General features: G+C 36.9%; 1 protein-coding gene across 2 annotated transcripts in view; it reads right to left on the bottom strand.

The window, feature by feature from the left end:
• Nucleotides 1-12,178, bottom strand: part of Afg3l2 (AFG3 like matrix AAA peptidase subunit 2) — a 641,759-nt gene that overhangs the window by 303,679 nt on the left and 325,902 nt on the right. For both annotated transcript variants that reach the window (XM_090383564.1, XM_090383565.1), the window contains exon 9: nt 8,032-8,169. In XM_090383564.1, coding sequence (XP_090239690.1) covers nt 8,032-8,169 — 138 coding nt within the window. The remainder of the gene's footprint in view (nt 1-8,031; nt 8,170-12,178) is intronic.

Raw genomic sequence — 12,178 nt, 5'->3', positions numbered from 1 at the left:
TGCTGATATGGACAAGGGGATGGTTGAGTGGCAGAAGACAGAGAGTGGTAATCAATGGACACTGCTCAACGTGGACTAATGTTATTAGTGGAGTTCCTCAGGGTTCAGTGTTGGGTCCGTTGTTGTTTTCGGTGTTTATGAATGATATTGATGATGGTATATCAAGTTTAATGTCCAAGTTTGCAGATGATACAAAGTTTGGCAGGGTTGTTAAGGACACTACTGACGCTATTCTGCTGCAACAGGATCTGGAAAGGTTGAACAGATGGGCTGAGAGGTGGCAAATGAAGTTTAACATTGACAAATGTAAAGTACTACATATGGGAAACAGTAACCATAGAGCAACGTATCAACTCTGCGGTACTACACTGACAGTGGTGGAGAATGAAAAGGACCTGGGGGTAATCGTGCAGGCAGATATGAAGTTCTCTGAGCAGTGCAGACGAGCTGCAAGAGTAACTCATGGTGTCTTGTCAATGATATACAGGAATTTTTCTAGCAGGGATAAGGAGGTGATTATTCCCTTGTATAAGGCAATGGTTAGGCCACATCTTGAGTACTGTTTACAGGTCTGGAGGTTTCATTTCAAGAAGGATGTAGAGCTGCTGGAACGGGTACAGAGAAGGGCAACAAGATTAGTGAATGGAACAAAGGGGTGCTCTTACGAAGAAAGGCTTAAGTTTTGCAAATTACAGTCTGGAGACTAGGCACCGGCGAGGTGATCTGATAGAGGTGTATAAGGCTTTGAATGGTTTGAGCATGCTCAATGCCAATGGGATTCTTCATCTTGCTCAGAATAATCACCTCAGAGGGCATAAATTCAAATTGAGGAAGGACGGATGTCGTATAGATGTGCGGAAATTTGCTTTTGGCCAGCGGGTGGTTGGTTGGTGGAACCGACTTCCATCACTTGTTGTTGAAGTTGATAGCCTAAACAAATTTAAAGCTGAGCTGGACAGGTATTTCGAACGAACGGAGGGGTGAAATGGGAGTGGTGTTTTTTTTTTTTTTTTTTTTTTCCTGGCTGATGCTGAATAAGCTTGCTTTCTTGCATCATATGCCTCTACTAATGCTAATGCTAATGTAAACTAATGAGAAGTGGAATAATAAATTTACTTACATTTTCAGCCTTTCTATCACAGTTTAGAAAAGAATGGTTGTAATGGTAATGGATGAATTTTTTTTTGTGCTCTAAGAAAATTGAAAATCACTACACTTGAAAATTGTAGAATCACAGAATAGTACTTGATGCTTGATAACAGCTGCAGAACATTCTTTCTCTGCATTTCTCCTTCAAGTAACTGTGCAACAAATTTTCCCACCACAAGAGAAAACAGATACATATTAAATGGTTATAAAATGTATTAAAAGTGACAACGTAAAGTCCTGTTGGCTGTATGGAAAGAAAGCAATAGAGAAGGGTAGAATGTTGTGAAAATAGGAAATGAATTTCAAAACCATAAATTTAATGAAACTGCATGCTTTGGAATGACATGTTGGGCAGACAACTTGTTTGATCGAGACCCGCTAATTTTGGAGTAACTGAAATAGACGTTTTACTCGTCCTTGTCATTGTTTAATTTGCTTCTCTGAACACTACGGGATAAATGCTAATTACATGAAGGATCCCTCCCAATGCACTGGTCACTTACAGAAAGTCATCAATGTACACGAGGATCGAAGGATCGGCAATTTAGATGTATCTCTGGTTAGTATAATAACTCATCTGTAGTTCTTCATTTCAGATAAACAACGGAAAGGAAAAAAAGTCAAATCTAGGGCACTAAAATGACAACACCAGCCACATCTAGACTGTTATATGACAAATTTGTGTGTTGTAAAATAAAACATGTTGCCCTATAACAACAATCTGTGTATCCCCACACACAAAAAATGCAATATAAATTCAATACTAGAATAAAATCAGATGTGATGTACATCTATATTTGGCACTGGTTTTGCCGAATATTTCGACTATCTTTTATTTGCTACTATTTCTATAAGCATGGCACAATCAAAACAATACTCGGATGGCCAGTCGCTGTGCTGATAAGAATGTGTTACATATAATTTAAAAAATGCACATTTATTAATAAAATTTGTTAATTGCTTTGAGAAATGAATCTGTCTTCCAAATTTCATGGGCCCAAATACAGCTGCATTGGCAAAACTATGCCACTGAACAAAATCAATGGTTTTTCTAGAGATTTTGACTTTCAGCTAGCTCTTTGTACACCGAAACCCCTTGAAAGAACAGAGAACAAGTGAAATGCCTGCTACATTCTTTATCTTTAATTTCGAATCTCTGGTTAAAGGAGGACATATGATCCCTAAGCACACCCTGCATAAGGAGTGCACAGCTCACGCATTTTAAGTGTGTGGTATGGGTGTTTAATGGCGAACAAGCTGCTGTGGCTATAGTGCGCCTTGTATTTTAAGTGATGGTTAGATTTCTTACTATGATGGCAGCCCACGAGGTATCTGGTGAGGATTCAATTACCCCAAAGGTTACAGGGTATCGTTGTACCCATGTGAGTACATGGCTCTCAGAGCAGCATAACGTCTATGCTTTCCTCTTCAGAAATTAGCCCGAGCTTGTCTGGCTGCTGTGCATTCAGTTGCAAGAATTTTAAAGCAGGGGGCCCGTATTCAGATTAGGATGGTTAGCCATAATCTGTTCTAGATTGCACATATAGGTAGTTCTCGCTTTGCATGGATTTTAGTTACCATAGTTTAGTTAAATAACACCAGTCTCCCAACCACATGGTTCAAATTTCAGTTACCATGGTATATTATCTGTGAGCAATTGCATAAAGTAAAAACTTCGCTGCTAGCTCTTCAGTTGATAAATTACTAAATAATAGATGTGCATCATGATCAGTGACCAATCACATCACTTCTTTCAAAATCTGGTTGGTAACTGAACATCTGTTATTCAGTTCAAGCATAGTCATCAAAACATATGTAGTTGATGCCTCCTCGTCTCCCAGTGATAAACCCATGTGACATTTTACAAAAATGGATAACTGAAAGAGGGAATTGGCCAAAAAAGATGCAAGTGCAGCAAAGAAACGAAAAGTGATAATGCCGCTATAAGTGAAATTGGATACAATTAGATGATTTGAAAATGGCAAAAGCAAAGCGAAGATAGGACGAGACCTAAGCCTGCACAAAGCTATGGTACAAACCATATTGAAAAAGTCTGATGAATACAAAAAACAAGGCAAAGTTGCTTCAACATTTTTTAGTTTAAATTGCACTAGGAACAGAAAGCCATTTATGGTTGAAATGGTGTTTACTTTTACTTTGGATTGAAGACTGTAATAAAAAAAAAAAAAAATCCAATCAGTTTGGATAGCATTCAGGCTAAAGCGTTGAAGTTAGTTGCCGCACTGAAAGAAAACGGTAATTACTCAAAGACTGAAGAAAAACCTTTTACTGCCAGGAAAGGCTGGTTTCATCATTTCAGAAATTGGCATGAACTGATTAATGTTAAGCTATCTGGTGAAACTGCTAGTGCAGATAAGGATGCTGCTGTGAAATTTGCACCCAGATTCCAAGGAATAAGGCAAGTGGTTATGATGATCATCAAATATTTAATGTTGATGACACAGGTCTTTTTTGGAAGGCAACCCCATCAAGAACTTATGCAACAAAAGACATAGGATCACAAAGTGGCCATAAAGGATTAAAGATAGATTAACTCTTTTACTACTACTGCTGGATAATGCTCCATGTCAACCTGGTTCTCTTGAGGACTTGAATAAAAATGTGAAAAATATCCTTTATACCACCAAACGCAACTTCATTAATCCAGCCAATAGACTAAGGAGTTATTTCAACTTTTAAAGCATATTATCTTAGACGGACAGGCTATTGATGCTACAACTGGAGATCAAGCAATTTCTTTAGCTGAGTTTTGGAAGAAATGTGACATGCATGCAATTGAAAACATTCAAGCATCAGGCAAAAAACTTTTACTGCACTGTACAAATAAATTTGCACAATTCGAATCGAGCATAAATGGAGTTATAAAAGAAATAGCTGACCGTGGGCATGTGGACAATGCCACCATTTGAGAGACTCTAGATATGCAGCCAGAGGAACTTAGAGAAGGTGAACTCATTGACCTAAATGAGGAAAGTGGTAGTGACGAAAAAGATTAAGATAACCCAGAGGAAGTGACGCTGGCAAAAAAACTTAACATTAAAGGAAATCTCAGAGATATTTCACAACACTGAAAGCACAAAGGATAAAATGATAAGCTGATCCAAACTTAGTAAGAAATATGACAATTTGCCAAGGCATAGAAAAGATTCTCGCTCTGTTATACGATGAGAAGAAGAGGGCAAGCACTGCTCAAACTACTCTTGATAAGTTTTTTACAAAGAAATAAAACACTAATTCTGAATTTTTCTAATATTTTAAATTACAGTGTAATAAATAAATATTAGTTTTACTCCTTTATTCATTTCCTTTTTCATTTTATTCATACATTTATAACCAACAGCAAGAGAGTTTTTAATGTTTTGACAAAAAATTTTTAAAGGTCATGGAACAATCATAATTTTACCCATAGATTATTAAGATCGCTTTGCACAGTTTCAGCTTGCATGGTCATTTTTACAGTCCCGCATTACCGTGCAAAGCAAGGACTGCCTATACTTCCTGGTTTTGATATATACGGGGCATTTTGGTTCTTTAACAGAGTGGTTTGGATCTAATCTGGTGGACTTGCAGTTGGCACACTTCGGTTGAGGGTTCTTGTTGTGGCTATTATTATAATCATGGCTTATGACTGCACATCCATCTCATATGCTTTGCTTTTGATTACATGTGTGTTGTGTTTTAGTCAAATTTTAGGTATGTGAAACACTTCAGTACAGGCACATTTTCTCTGAATACCCATCTAACATAGATTCTATCCTATTGTTTGAGCAGGCCCCATACTCTTGGGGAAAGTTCAATTACCCAATTCACTGCAAGGTCAAGACGTTGATTTCACATGATATTTGGGAATAAATTCAGAGATTAGATTTTCTTCGGGGTAGGCCTCATGTAAATTTTTTTTCAATTACCTCATCTATGAGGTCTTGTTTAGTTAGACCTTTCTCTAGATCAAATAATATAGACGGTCCATTTTTCTGTAGCATTTCTACCTTTAGGCCCAGATTTGTTACACCTTCATTGCTTATTACATGGTCAAGGTCAGCTTTACTGGCTGTCTCAATAATTATACCTGGGGACCTTGTTTTTCATATACCTTTTATTTTTAGTGTTTTTATATCACTCTTTAGGTTCTTCATTACTATACCAATAACTTCAAACACAGCCTACAGATGCTGATAAAGACGAACTTGCTGGTCAACACAAAGGGCAACTGCAGTTGCTGGCCAACTCTGCCGCAAAGCGGAAGAAGAAAATATAGATCTACTACTGATACAAGAACCCCACACACACATGCCAAAGAAGTTAAGGGATACCCCACCACCTATAAGATCGTACAGTGCCCTGGGCAGCTATATTGGTTTGTAATCTAGACTTCACCACATTTCTGCCATTCCTGGGCTGCCAATGCCCACATTATTTCTCCCGTTGGTGAATTCTATGCTGTATCCATATACTCCAGACCTGGGAATGACATCCTTCTGGTTATAAATTATCTCCAGAATCTAACTGCTGAACTACCGAATGCCAGGATACTTGTCAGCACGGACATGAATTGTCACTCTACAAGCTGGTATAGTCAAAGCCAGGAGCAAAGCGGATCCAGAAATGGACAACTTGAGAAATATCTCATCAACAGCCCTTTCACAATATTAAATCACCCAAACAACCTTTCCACCCACTCAAGCACTATGGGAGTCTACTATAGACATAACTCTGTCAACTAGATCACTCGCTGGGCATATTTCAAACTGGACAGTGCAGGATGGCTGGTCCACTTCTGACCACCGCGCCATAACCTTCCAGATGACCAGAGCACTTGATCGCGGTACCTTTCCAAGAATACAACTGCAGAGATTCACCATCACTAAAGCAGATTGGCCACTGTTCCAAACTAGTATCACTGCTGCAGCCCGAGATTTCCATGCCCAATATTGACAGATCAGAGACCCCAACTGGCATCAAAGGGCCCCTAACAAGAATCATTACAAACGCAGCCTCCAGAGCCATCCCAAGGTAAAAACCTCAGTCAAGAACAGTGCCGTGGCAGAACCGAGACCTGCAGAACCTTCAATAAGAGGTGAATGCCAAAAGACGAGCGTTCCAACGTGCCTGTAGGACACAACCAGAAGTTGATGCCCTTAAGCAAAGCTACAGGGAAAAGAGGAACCAATACGCAACATTAATACGGCAAAGGAAAAAAAAACTAGCATGGATGAATATCTTGCCAACAGCCCACATGCAATCCTAAATCAGCCAAATAATTTCTCCAGCACTCGAAGCAGAATTCCTGCATTGAATGTTTGTAAAGAGACTTTTAAAAATGGATGGTAATATTGCTTCAGGTCAGACTATAGTTTAAAATCCATCCACGATCTTTTATCGATATCGAAACTTTGTGTTTGAATACTGACACAAATTTATGAGTTATTGTTGTGGGGGGGCGTGTGTGGCGAGTCAACAGCAGATCACAGCATGATTTCACATTGGTCTCAGTTTCGTCAACCACAATGTTGAAGAAAGGCAACATTAATTATCTGTTCAATGAACTATAACTGAAATGTTGCAAAATTGAAAGGTTGCTGCCCAGTGGACTACACCTTTCCTGTCAGATGAACAATGACGAAGTATAAAGCAATTGCAATGCAGTTACTTGCACATTACTGACAAGAAGGCAAAGTTTTTAAAATGGACTGTTGCCAATGATGAGCTATGGACATCTGACTTTGAGAACCTGAATCGAAATAATCTAGTTGCAGCATTCACTTCTGCCATGACACCCCCCCCACACACACAAAAAAAAAAAAAAAAAAACACGTTGCTGGCAACAATCAAAGGTGAAACAAATGGTCATCATGGCCTGTGATTATGAGAGCATTATTGCATTGATCACCAGGAAGATGGATGCCAATATGCAACATTTCTTTATCAGAACTGATCACAGACGTTGGAAGCTGGTGTGGTTATATTCCATGATAACATAAAGCATCATATTTTCACCGATTACAAGCAGTAAGCACTAACTCACCCACTTATAGTCCTGATGCGAGTCCTTTTGATTAGTCTATTCCGCCAAACTCAAGGAAACATTGCATAAACAGAGATTTATTTCTGTCTTAGAAGTACTGAGTGCAGTTGTGAACTAATGTACCAGATAGCCCAACTTAAGCAGATAGTTTAATGGCATTCAAAAATCACTTTTGGAAAGCCATCATAAGGCATGAAAGAGATGACATTGAAGGGTTTTAATGTAAATTTCATTATAAAATAAATTAATTTTAAATTAACCACTTTTGTGCATCATTTTTTGGATAAACCTCATAGCGCATTCCCCATATACAACATAGATTAATGCACCTGATAACTGACTTGTTACCTGTTTATACTAACTCATTGACATAAATTCAGAGAACTGACTTAAAAATTCTACATTTACTAGCAAAGCCAGACTGACTTTTTTTTTTATGCCAAAAACTATTTTAGGATAATGTGCAGGAAAGGGTAAAACAATAAATAAATCTTCATCCTAAATATAGTTTTGTAGCTAAGGAAAAGTATCAGTAAGAAATTCATGATGTATGAGCAACGATAAGATACATAATCCATATCAACTTTAGTTAAAATTTATTTACATTCCTTATGGTCTATTACTTCTCAACTATAGTTGCAATTGATATTTATAAAAGAATCAATACCTAAAAGAATTAGCTCAAAGGCTTCTATTATCCAAATAGCAATGGCAAGTAAAACAGACTTCTTTACAAAGGTAACTCACCTCAGATGCAAGTTGTCTTTGTTACAAAGACATTAACCTCTGAGGTGAGTTATTTCACATGTGAAAAGGAATTAACACAAAAAACCTACCCTTGATGGGCCTACTCCAACAAACATTTCTAAAAACTCTGAACCTGAAACTGATATAAAAGGAACATTAGCTTCACCTGCTGTTGCTTTAGCTAGCAAGGTTTTACCTGTTCCTGGTGGTCCTGTGAGAATAGCACCCTGTAAACATGAAAATAAATAATTAATATTTCTTAAATAAAAACTGCCATACAATTTAAGTCAATATTCAGGGTATTCTATGATGTTTTAATACATTCTGCTGCAACAGGAGTTTATTCAATTGTGAATGTATTACCATATGCATGTTACAAAACAAATGGTTGCAGCAGCAATCAATTTAGTGCAGCCAATTCATTATCTTTCTTGAAGCAATCTCAGAAAATGCAATATCTAAATTTTATTCTTATTCTTTAAGATAGTAAAGAGAAGAGAAAGATTACCAACAGCTCCTATCAACCTCAGATTATCATTCTGCAGATATCTTTCATTGAAAATTTTGCTTTTAATCAACACATTCCACGTCTTTATCATGCAAGCTTTTAAGAGAAAGGTACCTGATACATTTTTCCATGGAAAGTACCTTTTCTAAGGTTTAAAAATTGTAACAATTTTTTTAAAATTACAAAAGAATTCTGAGTACTTAAAAGTTGGAATTATCTTCATCCATGTGTTTCCAAGCAATCAGTATTGAATGTATATATGGTCTTTCTTCAACATAATAAATGTTTACTTCTCACTTGCTATTAAATAAGTTTTTAATAAATTAAAAACAAAATTAAGCATAGGCCATTTAAAAAGAAAATGTAAATTTAAAAGTTAAAATTAGCAACAATTTTTTGGAAAAAAAAAAAAGGAACACTTCTGATATCACCTGTCCATCCCCTCTAATAAAGTTTGGGTCATATCTTGTTAAAGGCATGAAAGGGCGTTTATAGATTTTGGGGTGCTAAACAGAAATAGTACTTAAAATGGCAGATTGGCTCTTGTTTTTGAAAAAAGTAATTTTTTATATTTATACAAGGTAGTTTTTTATTTATAGGCAGTAAGATGTAGCTACAAATACTTCACATTTTGCTTCAGGAGCATCCATTTTCACCATCCAATAATAGGCTAATATGACAGCACTCAATTTGCTTTTGTATCTTTGTTCCATCCCTGCGATGTCTCGATGGAAGCACTCATCATGTTCACTGCTGATGGCACCGCAGTTTGGCAGGAAGAAATCCAGATGCGAGTACAAGAAATGCATCTTTAATGACATGTTGCACAAGGCTTTCCATGCTGATTTCTCATTATCACTAAGGACACATTCGAAATGTTCATCTTTGAAAAGTAACATTATTTGTGGACCAACGAAAATGCCTGCCTTAATCTTCTCTCCTTACCAAGTCTTGGGAATTGTCTTAGATGACAAACAGACAAATGTTGAAGAGTATTTTTTTTTTAAATTTGATAAATTGGTAGTGTAACTAAGTGGTTAATCTCTCTCTCTCTCTCTCTCTCTGTACTAAGTCTTGGGAATTTCTTTTGTAAGTATGTGAAAGCAGGCCCGTTCACTTCCAAAGCATTCACAAAATTTTTCACGAGCCCCAGTTGATGTGGAGAGGCGGAAACAACTTTATTTGGATCTACAAGTGGTTCAAATGCTATGTTCTTCATTCCAGGTGTTAATGATTTTTGTTGAGGCCTCTTCTCGTAGTGCATATCCTTGGCACAACTATCCCACTCACAGAGAAAGCAACAATACTTGGTGTAACCCTTTTATAGTCCTAATAAAACTGTTTACCTTTAAATCATCACATATCTGCCAATCATACTTCTGATAGTGTACACTTAAAACAAGGTTCTGCATATTTCTTTAAGTTTCTTTTTTGTGGACGGCATATGGAAGAGGTATTGAAGGCAGCATTTTTCCATTGTGTAATAACACAGCCCTAAGACTAACCTTAGAAGTGTCTATAAATGGTCGCCATTCTTCGGGAACGTGCCTCATGTTCATTGTTGCCAATAGACCAACATCCTTAGAAATAATGAATTCACCTTCTGTTTGATAGAATTTATCATTGTCTTTATTTAAAGTATGAAATGTCACTTTCACAGAATGATCTAGAAGATTCAACTGTTGTAGCCTTGGTCCCAAAAGCTCTGCCTTATTCTTCCACAGTTCGAGATCCCTGATTAAGCTCACCTTTTGTTATCTTATGTGGCTTAGAAGTATAACGTTTGGACAAAATGGTGGATCCCTTGATGTAGACGGCTGCTGTACTTCATGTATATCAAGTTGCTGTTCATCAGTGTCTTCATCTTAATTAGAATGTACAGAAAAATGGCTAGGTAGCTGAGGAATAGGTAGTACTTCACTGTCTACTTTTTTGTTATTGTCATCCCTTTTCTAATAGGAAGCAACATACAGAAAGAACAGCCTGTGACATGACAATGGCTTCCTCTATATCATGGGCACTGTGAAAACCATAAAAAGACCCTTTCGATTCACCCATGCATTGAGTTTTGATGAACAGGTAGTGCAGCATATGTGTGGAACACAGTTCTTGCCCTGGTCGCCTACTTTACAATTAAAGTACAAGAATCAGGCCTTTTTTATGGCTTCAGTTAAGGGACACTTTCTTTAAGCTAACGTGACTTCTCCACATATGTAACAGAAGTCAACCAGACTTGACACAATTACGAGGCATATTAATATTACACAACACAAATACTGCACAAAAATAGGGATCTCACAGAGAACTGTTAACTTAGAACAAATCGCCAAGTACCTAGCCATATTCGAGGATTACTGCAACCAAGTTGAAAATGCATTTGAGGCAACTTATCACGTGATGCAGAGCGAGGCAACAGTTGTCAATCATGTGATAAGAGCGTGGTGGTCCTGAAATGGTGTTGCCATGCATTTTGCCAAGAGCGATAGCTGATAATGTAGAGTAACTTGCTAATATGAGATCCCAAGTGTAATTCGAAAACAAGAGACAACTGACAAATTTTAATGTGATTTTTGTGTTCAGCAACATAAAGTTAGTCAAGATTGGGTATTTTCATTTTTGTAACATTTTACATGCTGACCAGTATAATCTGTCTAATTTTTCCTTAAATTTATTCAGCCAACTCACTTCCACATTAGATGGAAATTTGTTCCAACAATCCACTATTCACTGGATAAAAGCAAATTTCAGCATATCAATCATGCAACCATCATCAATTTTATTTAGATTACTGAATCCATTCAAAGCATTAAACACCTTAATCAGATGTTGTAAGTGCCTAGTTTTCAGATGCTACAATTTGCCGAACTTCAGTAGTTCTTAGTAAGAATAACATTCTGTTACCCTCACTTTTTTGCACTCTCAATGATCTCATTGCACTTCTCTGCATATATTCCAATGGATCCACACCTGTCCTAAAATTAAGACTTTCAGAATCAAGATGTGATGGGCCTAACTATTGCTTTTTTTGCAATGGGATAATCACCTTGTGCAGAATCCCTACCCTTTATCCTAGACAACAGTTAGATTTTTGCATAAATGTCACATGAATGCACTGTGATCACTGCCACATAATGATTCTTTAATCTGCAAGTTCTTATTGCACGAAGGGCCAATGCTGATAACACTCCTCTGCATTCTAAAAAAAAAAAAATCATTGCTCTTTTCTGAGAAAAGAGCAATGAATCATTTTCATTTTCTCTGAATCATTTTCTCATTTCATCTCATTTTCTAATGCTGATTTCAAAAATGAGTTCCACTGTTTCCATTACATGAGGTTTCTCCAAAAATAACAAATTTTAATTAATTTAGCAGAATTTGTACTTATATAAACTCAAGAAGAAAAGGGGTGAATCATATTGGTCCACTTAATATCAATGGTTAGACTGTTCATCCTGCTCAGAATGAGTATTTTGCACCTACATTCATACATGAGGATTTATTATGGGATGAAAATGCTAGAAGTTTATCAAACTGTAAAAGGTGCATAATGATTTTGTAACAGCAGAGCAAAGTGAGGAGAAATTGTTGAAGTTAAACATAAGAAAGGCAAGCGGGGTAGTAGTAGTGGCATGTGATGCAAGAAAGCAAGTATAAGACTGATGCTGCATAAGCTCTTGCTTATGCAGCATCAGTCAAAAAAAAAAAAAAAAAAAAAAACACACCATTCC

This window comes from Mastigoproctus giganteus, chromosome 10 (assembly GCF_048544385.1).
Source record: "Mastigoproctus giganteus isolate SK-2022 chromosome 10, ASM4854438v1, whole genome shotgun sequence".
Classification (NCBI taxonomy): domain Eukaryota; kingdom Metazoa; phylum Arthropoda; class Arachnida; order Uropygi; family Thelyphonidae; genus Mastigoproctus; species Mastigoproctus giganteus.
Note: the sequence above shows the minus strand (reverse complement) of the source record. Positions and strands in the feature narration are given on the sequence as shown.